The 15,794-nt window shown below is 51.3% G+C and overlaps 1 protein-coding gene across 2 annotated transcripts; it reads left to right on the forward strand.

The window, feature by feature from the left end:
* The first annotated feature begins 1,319 nt into the window (after positions 1-1,319).
* Car4 (carbonic anhydrase 4) lies at positions 1,320-9,620 on the forward strand. Of its 2 annotated transcripts, none has more exons than NM_007607.2 (8): positions 1,320-1,507; positions 5,952-6,005; positions 6,904-7,059; positions 7,659-7,804; positions 7,914-7,994; positions 8,101-8,167; positions 8,279-8,442; positions 9,177-9,620. In NM_007607.2, the coding sequence occupies exons 1-8, from the start codon at positions 1,453-1,455 to the stop codon at positions 9,369-9,371; spliced, it is 918 nt and encodes a 305-aa protein (NP_031633.1). In that variant the 5' UTR covers positions 1,320-1,452; the 3' UTR covers positions 9,372-9,620. The 2 variants fall into 2 exon arrangements, with proteins under 2 accessions (NP_031633.1, XP_006532158.1); XM_006532095.4 differs by having other exon boundaries at positions 1,338-1,839; positions 9,177-9,610.
* Positions 9,621-15,794: the final 6,174 nt, after the last annotated feature.

A 15,794-nucleotide genomic window follows, 5' to 3' on the forward strand; every position in this document is an offset into this window, starting at 1 on the left:
AGCAGGCCAGACTCAAGAAGGGAGGAAGCTCCTTTGCTTGGATTGTTCTGATGGAGTCGTTCCCCTACAGAGGTTCAAAGGCTGGTGCTGGGGCAGGGAGAGGGTGATGTGAAGAGAATTTGGCAACGGATAGGGAAGTAGCTGGACCAGAAAAATAGGGCTTCCTGTTGATGGAGGAGTCCAGGTGTACTGCTATTCCTTGTTCATCTCCCCAGACTTGTCCTAGAAACTCCCCAGGGATGCGCAGACTCCCCATCTGTGAGATGTAAGGGACCTCCACAGAGAGTAACAAGTAGTGCTTGCCTGGAAGTGAGGCCAGATCCATTTCCCAGATATGGGAGACCGTTTACTCTTTGCTGAGGACTCTTCCTGTCTGATGGGAGAATTAGGGATATATCCAGATCCTTAGTTTTTTTTCTCTTCCCCAACTGTCATCTACTGTCATCAGATCTCAAAAGCACCAGTCCTTTCCCCTATGACATCGTGGGCTTTTCTAGTAAACCAATTTTCTACTGTGTCTCCGTGCCCCCTCCTCACTTTCCCATCCCCTTAATTCCATACCCTTTCCAGCCCCCCGACTCTCCACTCCACCCCATCTTCTTGGCTTAGCACAAGACCCACCAGTAACCACGTTTTAGGGAGCTTAGTTCTAGGTAGGAAGACGGGTCTTGGTTTCTTTAAAATTGAGTTTGGATGTAACTCAGTGGTAGAGTGCTTGCCTAGTATGAGAAATAGGGAACGAAAAGGAGTGGGGGTGGGGAGGAGGAGGAGGAGGATCTTCGTCGTCGTCATCATAACCATCATCTCCAGTCCCGAGAAAGAAAACGCAAAACAAAATCAAGTTTGGAATAGCCAGGAAGGAAAAAGATGAGACTGGAGCGTCAGCTACCGCTTCCTCAAAGAGCCTCTCACCGGGCATCTCTTCAACAAACAGCATTGCAAAGCTTTCAACCGTCTCGATTCTCCGTCTCCCTGAGACCATTTGGCTCCATCTTGCCCCAAATCAAGTTTATTACAAGGACACACTAGGAGACCCTGAACAGTTGGTGGCAGCATGATGGAAGTTACGAGTCTGGGAAGATACCCCGTGGGTCAGGTACCTGAGGATAGCTCATCTTTCTTCCGGAATCAGTTAACAGGAGTAGGATGGGGGCAAGGTGGGGATACTCCGCTTCTAAGCCCTGAAGATGCGGAGTGGGTGAGGGGTCTTTTCGCCATGGGCGAAGGTAGCAAGGTAGCAAGGTAGGCGGGGAGATGATTCTTTCCGATCTGAGACTGGACAAGGCGAAGAGAGGCTCCGCCAGGAGGAGGAGCCGACTCCCACGTCTAGCCGTCCGGGCTCCCTTAGGTCGTGGCTCTGCTATAAAGCCTCCACCAGCATGATCGCGACGCCTAGGGTGGCTTCATTGGTGATTGACCCTAGGCTGGGCAGCGTCTTTCCCCTCAAGCACCATGCAGCTCCTTCTTGCTCTGCTGGCGCTGGCATACGTGGCCCCCTCTACTGAAGGTATCCTCGGGTGACCCTCTGCGCCCCCAGGACCCGGTACCCTTGCTAGCGCGCTCCGGCTGCGCGTTGTTCGTGCAGGGAACCGTGAGGCTGCAGCGGACCTGGTTGTGTGAGCGGGGGCGCCTACACGTGTCCGCGGGAGGCTGCGGGAGAGGGGGATGTGTGCTCGCATGTGTGTGGCCGCGGGGTGTCCGCGTGTTGGACGCTCGTGTGATCTGTGGTGAGGATGCTTCTCTGACCCGCCTGGATCCACGGTCCTTTTCGCACCTTGGTTCTCCTGGGTTTGCCCGTGGGTGGCGAGTGGCCGACTGTCCTGCAGAGACTCTGAACCGGTAACTGTTGCCCACCCAGAACAAGCGCAGCAGGTTGGATGTATTGGGGTCCCGGTGTTCCCTTCTTCTGACTCTAGGGTCCTGCCCTCTGAGCTTCAAGCTCCCTTCTCCCCTTCCCCCAGTGCTGGATTGGGAGCCTGGCGGGGGGCATCCTAAGACCCAAGTCCCTGGCCAAGCCGGTCTTTCCAGACAAGGTGATTTTCGTTTAAAGATTAATGGTGAGACCGAGCTCTTAATTATTCTTCTAGGTGGGAGGTGGAGGTAGAGGCGTGTTAATATTTGATAAGGAGCTAAAGGCGATTCTAGCGGTTGGCACCTTCTCCAATACCCCATAGCTCTTCACGAAGACTTCATCTCTTAGTCCGCAGGGAAGCTTTCCCGTCCAACGGGCCAGAACTCCCTTCCAGAGTTGGGTGCTCTGCCCTGGAATGGATAGTGGGGCGTACGGTGGGGACGTGAGGGGTCTCTCAGACCAGAAGGAGAGAGAGTATTCCCCGTTGCAGGACTTAGTTTGGAGGATGTAAGGCATCTTGCAACAACTCCTTCTTAGTGGAGGGAAAAGAGCAACTAATATAATGTTAAAGGGCGGAGTGTGTGTGTGTGTGTGTGTGTGTGTGTGTGTGTCTAGGGGTTGGGCACTTAAAACGACTTAGTAAAAAGGAAAATGTTTTTAAATTAACCAGTGCCTTGTAGCTGTTCACGTTGGTTAAGACGTATAAAGTATTCTGTCGTTTACAAACCGGGTTTAGTAGTTGTGTTCCTGGGTGCTGTTTTAAGGATAAAGAGTATAAGAGTTTAGGCAGTGTCCTTGGGCTCTGGGCAGAAAGCACTCTACAAGAAGGTCATGAGACCTGGCCAGTGACCTGGGGCCATGTAGGTAGGACTCCATCTCAGCTGACTTCTTCACACAACAGTTCCCATTTTAGTGGCAGGACCACCTTCCTTCATGCATAGTCCTGGCGGAACTGGAAAGTGCACAGGTAGCTGGTAAACAAATCCTCAGCATTAAATCCCAGAGAGAAGGGATATCCCAGCCCTTTGGAGCACTGAGATTCCTAGCCAGGTAGTTCGAAGACTTTGCTCGGGGCATACCCTGTTCTGCTGAACTGGTTACTGGAGTCTTTCCCCCTTCCGTCAGAGTGAGCAAGGTCCATTAAAATTCAGTCCTCTGTAAAAGGCTCCTGGACCATGAGCCAAAAATAAATCCTTACCTTAAAAGGGGGAGGGGGAGGCTTGTAACTAGGGACAAAGGACAGTGGCTTAGTGGGGGGGAGGGGGGCAACGTTTTTGTCTCTAACCCCTGGTGGTGGTCTAGGTAGGACACAGAGCTGGGAGCCTCTCTGATCTCCCTTATCACGGGCGTGACCAGGGGCAGTGGGCTTGTTATTCTCTGCAAAGGTTGCCCCTCAGAAGCAAGTGTGGGAGCCTGAGCTGACCGGTGCCCTGCCATCTTACCTCTGACCTCTGACCCCTGACCCCTGGCTCTGCATCCTCAGCATTGTTTTTCTGGCCACCACCTCCCAGAGAGTGTCGTTACAAGAGTGTTCAGCCAAGCAGGTCAAAAGGCTCTATGATTAAGACGGTGGATCAGAGGTCACACTACAAACCAGGGATCTGGGGCCAGAGCCAGGGAAGAGAAGATTCCTGAGAAATGCCCAGATGGGCTACTCCTGAGGCAAGCCTGCCGGCTCTGCCCTTCCGAGTTGGCCTTTTCCAGGAATAGCTTCCCCTTGGGCCCCAAGTGTTAAGGAGGGGCTGCTCTCCCATGACTCTTCACTGGAAGCCTGTTCTCCTTCCGGGCCCAGTGACACAAAAATGTAATAGTCCCTCTCCCCGCCGTGACTGGCCAGTCCTTCATCCGGTCTGAGTTTGGGGTAGTGCCTCTGTCTCTGGAGAGCCTGGGCTCAGACAAAGGAATCGCTCTGCAGAGATTAAGCAACAGGCAGAGAAGAGGCAGAGCAGGCTGGGAAGGAGAGGGAACAGACTCCAGCTTCCTGCGGCAGTCTGCCCACCTGGGGTGGGGGTGGGGGTGGGGGGTCGATGGCCACTGCTGTCTGCAGACTCTGCAGACGCACAGACTCATGTATCTCTCCCCCAGTGCAGCAACTCACAGGGGCTAAACCACCATGGGGGAAGACCCTGCATCTTTAAGCTGGAATGAATTCTGATACAGTGCTAGGAAAGTGATAAATCCAAAGTGGCCCTTGGAGGCCAAGAGAAGGAGGCCAGTATCCTGGAGGGCTCACCCTTCTAGCCTAGAACCTTGTTCCTCTTGGCTACCAAGAGCATGGTTTTTATACTCACCCGCTCATCCTGTCCCCATTTCAGGGATGGATGCCCTGCCCAGACTAAGTGGAGATGGGTCTTGGGAATGCAGATCTCAAAGAGAAGCTAACAGCACATTGGTGTATACCTATAATCCCAGCCTGAACTACACTGGGAGATGCTACCCCAAAACTGGGTTGGGGGGTGGGGGTGGGGGGAGGACTGAGTCTGGAGCTCAGTAGTAGAGCACTTTTCTGTTGTGCAAAACCCTGGGTTTGATTCCCAGCACTGGAAGAAAAAAAAAAATCCCACAAAGCCCCCAAGAGGGAAAGGCAGATGAGTCGGTATGAGGAGCACGGCTGAGCAGAGGAGTAGAGCCCTTCTCTTAGGGATGACCTCATCCGTGAGTCCTCTCCAAGTCACACTGTGCCTTTTCCTCTCCTGCCTTGGATAAGCTTTGGCCATCTGCTCACTGACAGTAGGCCAGGAAGGAGGGGAGGAGTTGTCTGTGAACTCAGCGAATGACTGAATGACTATAGGCTGCCGGGGAAGAGTTCGTATCACCTCTCATTAATCCTCTCCACAGTGTCATGGGTGGCCATGTTAGCTCCATTTTACAGATGACAAAACCAGAGTAGGGGACCATCTTCAAACATAGGATTTCTACTGGTCAGTCAGAATAAGGGATCATCCTTTAAATACAAGGTTCCTAAATGGCTCCAACAAGAATTCTAATTTCGGGGCTGGAGAGATGCCTCAGTGGTTAAAAGCACTGACTGCTCTTCCAGAGGTCCTGAGTTCAATTCCCAGCTCCCACATTGTGGCTTACAACCATCTGTAATGGGATCCAATGCCTTTTCCTAGTGTGTCTGAAGACAGAAACAGTGTACTCACATGCATAAAATAAGTACATCTTTAAAAAAAAAATTCTAATTTAGAAGTGCTTCATTTACCCTGTTGGTGGCATGTTGTTTTATTTCTGTCTCTGTCTCTCTCTGTCTCTGTCTCTTCTTGTCTCTCTGTCTCTGTCTCTCTCTCTGTGTCTTTGTCTCTCTCTCTCTCCTGTAGACCATATTTCTAGAGCAGATTTAGTCTTACAGGAGAAGTGGAGCAGGATACCTGAACGTGCCGTGCCCCTGCATGGGTCCCCCCATCAGTAGCTTGCACCGCTGTGTGGCAGGATTGTGTTGGTGCTTTCTTCAGGAGTGCTGATGGCTCTGTCTTCAGAAGTGTGACAATTCAGGGTGGGCCTTGAGGAAGCAAGAGGGGCATTGAGGAGGCCTTGCTGATCCCCCATGGCTTGGGTCAGCACCCCTTCTCTGAATTCCCTCTCCCCTCAAGGCATTCTGATTGGAAAACTGGAAACCCACTCCATTGTTCCAGAAAGGAGGACGGTCCTAATCCTTCACTCTCAACTGACCTCCTCTTAGGTTACTGGAAGGATACAGAAGGGAGGATGAACAGAGCTGTGTCAGAGCAGCGCGGGATCCCAGAAGATTGGCATGCTGGGCACGATGGGTGGGGCAGTCTGCGTAGCTGACATTCCTATGATTGTTTTATTATTTTTGTTTTTTGTTTTTTGTTTTTTTTTGAGACAGGGTTTCCCTGGCTATTCTGGACCCCATTCTGTTGACCATGCTGGCCTTGAACTCCTGACTCTGCCTCCCACGTGCCACCACCAGCTGGCCATCCCTATTAAGTCTACCTCCCTGGGCACCTCAATCCCACACTCAGAAACCTGCTGTCTCAACCCCAAAGAGGGCTTTAACGCCAGAGTTTCCCCCAGGCTCTGGATGAAGAAGTTACGGGCTCACCTAAGGCTCACATTCTTCCTTTCTTTGTTCCAGACTCAGGCTGGTGCTATGAGATTCAAACCAAGGATCCTAGAAGCAGTTGCTTGGGTGAGCACCACCAGTCTTTCACCAGGAACTTCCAATACAGGCACATGCTCGCATTTCCAGCGCTCAGTAAACAGGGGACAATGAATGACACTGGGAGCTAAATTAGCAACCTCTTTTGCTTTTTTTTTTTTTTCCCCCAACAAAATGGAGGGCTGAGTCTGGTCAAGCCCTTTGAGATGGAAGTGGGAGATGGTTCTTGGTAGTTTGTTTATTGAGTGCTGAGGCATCCAGTACCTTGCACATGCTAGACAAGAAGCATTCTACCACCGAACCACGCCCCCACGGCTTCCCTGGCACTTTTTCTAATGTTGACCGATTTCCCTGTAGCTTGCTCTGTTGAAGGACTCTGCTCTCTTGCCCCTCCCTAGCTGGATGTTGGAGTTGCCTGCCTGGCTCTTCCTCCCCACCCTATCCCCACTCCTTAGAGATTGCCTTGTCAGGTCCAGGGTCTTTCCATAACATCTCTTCCACAAGGACCTCCTCTACAATGTCCAAAGCTGAGAAGCCATCTCCCACTCAGCAGCTTGGAAACTTACCAGCACGCCCTGGAAGCTCCTTTATTCATGCCCAGATTCCCCCTGAGAAAGCCAGAGCTCAGCATCATGAAGTTATTCCAATCCCAGAGCTCTTAGCCATCAATGGCAAGCCTTTTTCTCCCTCCACCTCTCTCTCCACAACCCCTCAACCCTCAGCCACATCAGAGACCCACTAGCCTGCCTATATCATGTCATCATGTGGGAGGAAGAAGAGGAAGGCCAGGGCAGGATTCTGAGATTCATTCCCCGAAGTGAGACCTCACCAGCATTCTAGGGTCTTAATCCACAACAATGGGTCAATGTGCTCTGGACTCTCAGACTTCTCTCTCCACCCCCCCCACCCCACCCCCACCCCCCGTCAGGGCCTGAGAAGTGGCCTGGAGCCTGTAAGGAGAATCAGCAGTCCCCCATCAACATTGTCACTGCTAGGACAAAGGTGAACCCCAGACTGACACCCTTCATCCTCGTCGGCTATGACCAAAAGCAACAGTGGCCAATTAAGAACAATCAACACACAGGTGGGTCCCTTGTGGGTTGGGCTAATTGTTCAGGGATGATGAGTCCCTCAAGCCTGGAGATGGGAGAAGCCACCAGAGAAACTTGTAGAGGAGAGGATACTGTAGCTAGTTGGGTTTTCAGTCATTTCATCAGAACAGTAGGGGCAAAGGGAAGGAACCTTCCCGGAAGGAGGGAAAAACCTCTTTGAAAACTAAGAGGTGTGAAACTGCTTAGGTGTTTGTTGAACCGTGAGTAGGAGCAGCTGAGTGTGGATGGAGGCCATAGAGGGAAACTAGGAGGAGCTGACCAAGGTCCAGAGCAGGTCACCAGGGCTAAGGAGTTTAGACATTATTGTGGGGATACCAGGATACCACGGGTGGGAGTCAGAACCCATCAGGCCCAGGACAGGGCTACATTTTGGGATAGGTATATGAGAGGTGGTGGTGGGGGGGGGGAAGCAATGAGCAGGTAGGCAGAGTGCCGGCTGGCTACCACTCACCTCCCATCCCTCAGTGCCCAGGCCTCAAACAGCAAAGGTGAGAGGAAAAACCTAGGGTGGGAACTGAGAGGGCTAATGGTAGGCCGGAGTAAGGACTCTGCCCACTCTGGTATCTCCCAGTGGAGATGACGCTGGGGGGAGGTGCGTGCATTATCGGAGGAGACCTGCCCGCCCGGTACGAGGCTGTACAGTTGCACCTGCACTGGTCAAATGGGAATGACAACGGTTCAGAGCACAGTATTGATGGGAGACACTTTGCCATGGAGGTAAGAAGCCATGGAGCTGGGTCCTGGGCTGGATTCCAGGTGTGTACCCACCTTGGGGAGGATAGGTGGTCCAGCTTGCCTAAGTCCTCCATCTGCATGTGCCTTCTAGATGCACATCGTGCACAAGAAGTTGACATCTAGCAAGGAGGACTCGAAGGACAAGTTTGCAGTGCTGGCATTTATGATTGAGGTAGCCCCCCCCCCCATCCTGGGGGTCACCCATCCTCCAGAAGGAGCTGCTTGGCCACAGCAGCTCCCAAAGAACCCATATCATGTTTCTTTCTCTCCTGTTCCAGGTAGGAGACAAGGTGAACAAGGGCTTCCAGCCCCTGGTGGAAGCACTGCCCAGTATCTCCAAACCCCGTGAGTCAGGTTGGGGGAGGGGATGGCTTTTTTTCCATGATGAGAGGGCTAGAGGCTCTAGGACAGCTGCTTTAAAGAGAGCCATATATAAGGTTTTGTCTCTCACCCCAGATTCAACCTCTACAGTGAGGGAGAGCAGTTTGCAGGACATGCTTCCCCCGAGCACCAAAATGTATACCTACTTCCGTTACAATGGCTCACTAACCACACCAAACTGTGATGAGACTGTCATCTGGACTGTGTACAAACAACCCATCAAGATCCACAAAAACCAGGTACCCAGGCTTGGGCAAGGTGCACTCTCCCATAGGGAGTCTAGTTCCTTAAAGCCCTATCTATTTGCTCCACAGGTCCCTGGGGTGGGAAGATAAGATTCATTGAGTTAGACTTTTGGTTTCTACTGGTGGACACAGACAAGAAAGAAAGCTCTGAGTACCACTTTCCTGAATAGAGGGCCCAGTGAGACATCCTGGAGGATGCTTGGAATGGGCTTCCAGAAAAGTGGGAGAGAGCTGGCTGGTTCATGTGGGGACCTGAGGTTGGACTTCCTTAGTGCTGTTGGGAAGTTGCTCAGCAAACAACACTTGAGTTTACAATAGCCTCTGGGAAGACAGCAGGAAACCCAGAGGACCAAACTCCCTTGGGCTTATAGCAGCGAGTCTCAGTGTGGTGTCACCATCATCACCAGTGAGAATGCTTTAGGAATGACCATTCATGGGCTCACTCTATCGAATCAGATATCCTGGGGCCAGGATCCAGGCACCTGGTGAGCTCCTTCAGCTGATACTAAAGGATGCCAACCTCCAAGAATGATGGTAATAGGCTTGAAAAAGTACCTGTGGAGGACAGGGAGAGACAGTGGCGCTCAGCTTCCCACAAATGCCACACTTGACACTCTTGGTAATCATTCTGAGCTCCTCTCTTCCTTGCCGATATGAGCTGTCTGGTCTGAGGTCACCTGGCAAAGAGCATTCATAGCTCCACCTGCTGAGCCCAGTCTCTTTCACAGTTCCTGGAATTCTCAAAAAATCTGTACTATGACGAAGATCAGAAGTTGAACATGAAGGACAATGTGAGGCCCCTGCAGCCGCTGGGAAAACGCCAGGTGTTCAAGTCCCATGCCCCAGGACAGCTGCTGTCTTTGCCCCTGCCCACTCTGTTGGTCCCCACACTCACCTGCCTGGTAGCCAACTTCCTCCAGTAATGGCCCACTTCTGGATATCTGACCTCTGACCTCAGCCTTTAGAGGACATGGCTTATCTTTCTTAATCTTTCCAGGTTGAACTTTGGGGACTATTAAAATATGAGGAACTGGCTGTGGTGTGCACACCTTTAATCCCAGCCTTGGGGGTGGAGGGAGGGTGACAGGGACATGTGGATCTCTGACCTCCTCCCCAGCCCCCCAATTAAATGAAATAAAATATGGATATGTTTTTAGAAAAACCCTTGGCAAGTTTTTAGTTGTTTGTTTTTTGGTAATTCTCTGCAATTGCCCTGTTCCATGACAGGGTGGGGACATTAAAGCCTGGAGATTTCTACCAACCAGGCATGAATCACCCTACCCATGTATGTGAATACTATCAACACGCACCCAACCTCAGAAAGATGTTGAAGGTACCTTGGAGCGCCAACACAAAGAAAGCCGGAGGGCTTCTCTTCCAGGCTCTTTGTTTTACGGGGTGGGTGGATAGGGGGTGGGGGTGGAATGAGACCCAAGAATAGAGGCTGGCTGAAAGCTACATATTATAGCCAGAGTGGAGCTGACTTGAGGTCCTGGGTGCCCACCCCTCAGATGGAGCACTGCACTGTGTAGTGAGGAATGGACTCACCCATTTGCTCAAGTACCTCTTGAGCTTGCCCTAAAACTGGGCAGATTACAGGAGCAAACAAACTAGAGAGATGCCTCGGCCTGAGGTTCTCAGCCCAGTGCTTTGACAAAAGTCTCACACTGTCAGGGCCAGGATCTGCAAGGGAAGGAGGCCATGAGTGCTCAGGCAGGGAGGGAGGGAGGACTCCTGTCAGGAAGCATCAGGGAGGATGGAGAGGAGGAGGGAGGGAAGAACAGAGGGGTGGGAGTGGACCGTTTGTGAACATTGTAGATGCCGGATCCCTTAGTGATCTCACGCACAGGGCCAGCATGTCGCTCTTCCAAAAGGTTGCAGAGATGAGGGCAGGGCAGAACCAGTTCCCAGGTTTCTAGGCTCATGTCTCAGGCAGGATCTGCTCATAGGTCAGCAGGAGTTGTGACAGGAAGAGAATCAGGCTTCCTCCTCCCACTATGTCTCTCTAGTGGAGGAACAGCAGGGAGACTGTGTGTGTGTGTGTGTGTGTGTGTAGACAGAAGGAAAGATGGTATTCACCATCCATAGCAGTGTTGGAGTTCTGAGCCACAACAAAAGAAGTGCCCATAAGGTCACAGGCCTTGAGCAAACAGGAGAGCTGGAGCCAGGCTTTTCTAGCTAGAGCTGAGGTACGTGTCCCCTAGAGGAAGATACAAATCACTGGGACACTTGAGGCCTAGAAGATCCTGCTGTGGGGGTGACTAGTTGGAGGGGGTGATTACCCCAGCTCCCCCAATCAGCCTAGGGTAAGATGGCCATTCCCCGCTCCTCTAACTACCCTTTTCTATTTGTGACCAATAATAAGTACCTTCTAGCTTCACCAATGACCATGCAGCTGGGATGGCGGTGTTGGTATTGTGTAGCCATGGCAACAGCGGGGTGGGGGGTGGGGCGTGCAGTGTGTGGTCCAAGCTCATTCCTTCTCCTTTAGTTCCCACTAGGCCTGCAGGGGTTCTCAGCTGCCTCCTCTCCAGAGTCTGAGCTCTGAGGTCAGCACAGCCGTTCCTGCACTGGACAACTTCCCCCCTCTTCCCACCTTTCTCTCCCTCATACTCCCCACCCCCATTTCCCTCCCCTGTAACCTTGTCCTTCATGTGGTCTTCAGAGAATAACGTAGCAGCTGACCAGGAAGTTCCAGCTCTCTGCAAGTGGGCCAGAGGAGGTCTGGCTTTTCCACCCCAGGTGGAAGGCACAGGGTTGTTTCCCATAATGAACCAAGTGGAAGCCAGAGTCAGGTAGTGCTTGTGCACGCCTCAGACCAGCTCTGTGTGTCCTGGAGGCACTCCTAGCAAAGCTACTCAGGGGCTGGCCTCCACAGGTGGGGAGTTTGCTCTCTTGACTGTGGCCCCACACAAAGAGTTTAGGGACATTTCTTCCTGTCAGTGTGTGTCACTGAAGAGCTTCCTCTTCAGAGTAAACTCACTGGATCTGTGCTGACCGCCACCTGGAGAAGGTGGCCTAAGTGCCCTTTATACCCAGCCTGCCTGCCTCATAAGGCAGTTCTCTCCATGGGTAATAGGCTACCAATTAATTGTTCTTTATTTACAAGGGAGGTCTAGTCTGTCTGCCCCCCTCCCCATCCTGACTTTCTCTTTTATTCATCTCCTTAGCTGGTTGCATTGGATGCACACACACACACACACACACACACACACTTGCACATGTGTGCTTCCCTGCAGATGCCAAGCCTGGGGAAAGCACAAAGACTTCTCTGAGGTCCATTGGCCCATTTCTGGAAGGTTCTCAGCACAGACTATAAAGCACATTTATTGAAAGCCTACTATGTGCTGACTATGGGCTGCTCTACCATTTTGCGAGTGAGGTCTTCTTCCATTGCATGGATAAAGAAGCTGCAATACAGCAGAGGCAAGAAACCTGTCAGACCCTCGGGCCACAGCCCAGGGTCACTCTGCAACGTCCATAGCCAACTCTCTTCATCAAAACCATCCAGGCAGATAGGCCACTCTGAGGGACAGGGTGGGGTCTGCTGTACCTTTTCCCACCCTATTTCCAGTGGCTGCTTCTATCCCCAAGGGGCCACCTCTCCTTCCCTGTGTTTAGGTTTGGCATCCCGGTAGGAGTCATGGGCTAAAAATACTCTCCCGCATGTTTAGATGATTCTTAAGAGAATAAACTTCCCCCATTGTGGCTCTCATTTTGCACACTTGCTGGTCTTCTTCCTGTGGCTCTCATTTGACTGGATGGGGGGGGGGGGGGAAGAGAGGGTAGGAATGGAAGATCTGCCAGACCCAGAGTCATGGGGGTCTCATGTGAGGCTGCTAAGTCACAAGGCTTCAGGGGATAACCGTATGGTCTACACACACACACATCACTGAACGCTGCTCCCGTGGGAGGTAACCCATAGGTACCAAGCTTCTATGTGTACTGGGTGGGAAGAGACAAAAAAAGCTCCTGGCCCAAATGGCAGGGTGCCAGGCTTCTCCAGAGTCTTGAGTTATCCATTCCCAGACGTGGGAATGAGCTTCTGCCTAACTGACCTCATAGGCCCTGGGCTAGTGCTGCCCAGGGAGGAAGGCCAAGCCTGCCTGTGGGTGGGGCGTGGCTCCTGGACCTTGTGCGGTACACATGTCTCAGTCGCTTTGTTTGTTTATCTAAGTAGGGACAAAGACTTGGCCTCCTGTGATGTTCTGGGGTGGGCTCTAGGCAGGCTCTGGGAAGGGCTTCCTCTGAAGGAGAAGCTGAAGGACAGATAAGTCACAAGCTGGTTCCTTCCTCTGCTGCTGGCTTTGCAGGTTGTTTAGAGGCACAGCACACAGGAAGGGTTATTGAGTGGATATTGGAACAGTCTATTTTCAACAAGATTTAATCGTTCAACAACCGCTACTACATCCTTCAGGCTAGAGATGGGGATCCAGGCAGAAGGAGCCTAGCTCAGGCCATTCCTGCAAGATTCCTAACCACAGGCCAAATACAGTGAAGACAGATGCTAGGTATAGGAACAGGCTGGGAGTAGGTTGCCAACACCCTGGAGCCTGGGCTCCCAGAGACACACAGAGCTGGAGCGGAATCCTTTCCTACTGAAAACTAGCCAGGTACTTTATTAATTTAAGTCATCAGAACCTCAGTTTCCTTGTCTATTAAATGGGGATGAAGAAAGCTGTGGAGGTAAGTCAGGAAAATGCGCTGTGCAATCACGAGGACCCGAGTCAGAAAGCCAGGCTGTGACTGCCCTCACTTGTAATTCCAGGACTAGGGAGGCTGACGGCCAGTCTCTCCTAAAGGAGAGGCCCCCTAAAGAAGGTGGGGGCTGCTGAGATGGCTTACTCGGCTTGCAGAGTTTAATCCCGAGCACAGTGGTGTCTGGCTATGATCCCAGCACTGGGGAGGCAAAGGCAAGGAGATCCCTGGAGATTGCTGGCTGCCCAGCCCAGAGAGTGAGCTACAGGTTCAATGTGAACCCCTCTTTTCTTTTCTCTCTGTGTAACAGCCCTGACTGTCCTGGAACTCATTTTGTAGACCAGGCTGGCCTAGAATTCAGAGATCAGCCTGCCTCTGCCTCTGGAGTGCTGCGATTAACGGTGTATGCCACCATGTTCAGTTGTGAAATCCTGTCTCAAAAAAAGCAGGGTAGAGGGTGATTGAGAAAGATATCTTACATTGACCTCTCTGGTCTACACACACACACACACACACACACACACACACACACACACACACCTATTCACTTAAAAGAAAACAGCAAGCTGGGTGACCAATTGATATCTCTGGCTTCCACATACACATTCATAACATGTGCCTGTGTGTTCCCCAATATGTATACCACCTCCACATATAAGCACACACACGCACACATAAATATGTAAATGTCTACACTTTTTGTTTTTGTCTTTTTATTTTCCTCAGAACGTTGAACCACTAAACTAAATCCCCAAGCTCATAGTTTAAAAAAATTTATTGGCAGGGTCTCACTAAATGTATGAGCCACTCTGTAGACCAGGCTCCTCCTGTCTCTGCTATGATTAAAGCTTGCTCATGCTTGTTTCCAGTTTTTGTTTGTTTGTTTGTTTGTTTTTAATTTTGAGACAGGGTCTCTCTATGTAGCCCTGGCTGTTCTGGAGCTCACTCTGTAGACCAGGCTGGCCTTGAACTCAAAGATCTTCTTACTTCTGTCTCGAGTGGAGATTCTGACAGCATTCATCTCAGAGGGTGCTTTGAAGACACAACATCATGCCCGAGCAAGAGAGAATGTTCAGTATTGGCAGTTACTACCGTTCTTTTTAGAAAAGGTGTTAAAGGGTAGGCAGGACCCACAGCCTGGGCTTCTGGGGTGGGGGATGTGGGGGACAGGAAGCAGCAGGTGGGAACTGGCTGGCTCTCTCTCCCATTCGTCTCCCATTCACGGTGGGCAAACATCAAGGGTCCTTGTGAAGCCACTGTCCACTCAAGACAGGGACTCCCAGTGCCTACTGAGGTAAGTGTGTCAGCCCAGTGTTTGCACAGACTTCGCCCCGTATGCCAGGGACAAGAAAAAGGAGTCCCTGCCTTTGCTGGTGGGGTCAGGAATGGAGTCTGGCTGAGCCTCCCTGGGGCCCCACCAGCTTTCTCCATGAGGGGATTATCCAGACTGTGGCTGCTTCATTTCTGCCTTCCCGGGGAGCCACAGGGGCAACAAAGGTGCCCTTTTCATAGCCTCCTCTCTATCTTGGGGATGTCCCTTCCACAGTCTGCCACTCAGACTTGCAGGCCACGGCCTGGGCCCATCTACGTAAACAAAGGAAGCCTGGCTGCCTTTGAATTTCAGAGAAACAACTAAGAACTGTTTTGGTGTATCCTTAATAGCACTTAGGAAATACTTACACCAAAACATTGTTTCTTGTTTATCTGAAATTTAACTTTAACTAAGGGCCTGGTTATTCGATTTTTTTTTTTAAGATTTATTTTTACTTATGTGTATGTATGTTTAACTGTGTGCACGTAAACCATCTGTATATGGATGACCTTGGAGGCCAGGAGAGAGTATTGGATATCCTGGACTGGAGATACAGGGAGGTTGTGAGCTGCATGCCATGGGCGTTGGAACCTTGTTCGGGTTCTCTGGAAGAGCGGTAAGTCCTCTTAACTCTCTCCAGATGCCCCCTCACGGTGCCTGGACAGTACACTCCAGGCTGTGATGTGAGCACGCAGATGGGTCTCTTTGTTTTTTGTGTTTTTTTTTTTTTTTTTTTTGGTTTTTGTTGTTTTGTTTTGTTTTTTTTTGAGACAGAGTTTCTCTATATAGCCCTGGCTGTCCTGGAACTCACTCTGTAGACCAGGCTAGCCTCAAACTCAGAAATCCACCTGCCTCTGCCTCCCAAGTGCTGGGATTAAAGGTGTTCAGCACCACTGCCCAGCTCTCTTTGGTTTATAAATAACCCCCTGGCATCAAGCCGTTCATCACTGGACCTAGGAGGGTGGCTAGGTGCTACCTAGGAGTTCTACTACACAAGCGGATGGCTGTGATAATTTTTATTGTCACTTTTATATTTTAGGTCTGGTAGCCTTACTCCATTTCTACCTACCTCAGGGAAGCTGAGATATAGAGAAGAGAGTAAGAGGTGTGGGGGTTGGGGGAACCTACCAACTGAGACTCCTCCCACTGTTTCCTGTCCTCTCTTCTGCTGGCCATGACTTCAGGAGCAGACCAAGGGCAACCTAGCCCAAGGGTTTCCCCTCCAGAGCAGTTCTGGTGTGAGGCTACCTGTGAGGAGGGCAGCCGGCTATGTGGCACAGAGCATTGGAGCAGCCCACCTGCCTGTGGATTTCCTCCTGCAGTTTCCCAGTAGCTG

The sequence above is a fragment of the Mus musculus genome, chromosome 11, assembly GCF_000001635.26.
Source record: "Mus musculus strain C57BL/6J chromosome 11, GRCm38.p6 C57BL/6J".
Classification (NCBI taxonomy): Eukaryota; Metazoa; Chordata; class Mammalia; order Rodentia; family Muridae; genus Mus; species Mus musculus.

What these genes read in the sequence shown, in the direction of transcription:
- Car4 (NM_007607.2), top strand. Translation starts at nt 1,453, where the DNA reads ATGCAGCTCCTTCTTGCTCTGCTGGCGCTGGCATACGTGGCCCCCTCT. An exon ending in TAAGAACAATCAACACACAG is followed by an intron (nt 7,060 to 7,658) that starts GTGGGTCCCTTG and finishes GGTATCTCCCAG; the next exon opens with TGGAGATGACGCTGGGGGGA. An exon ending in GCCCAGTATCTCCAAACCCC is followed by an intron (nt 8,168 to 8,278) that starts GTGAGTCAGGTT and finishes CTCTCACCCCAG; the next exon opens with ATTCAACCTCTACAGTGAGG.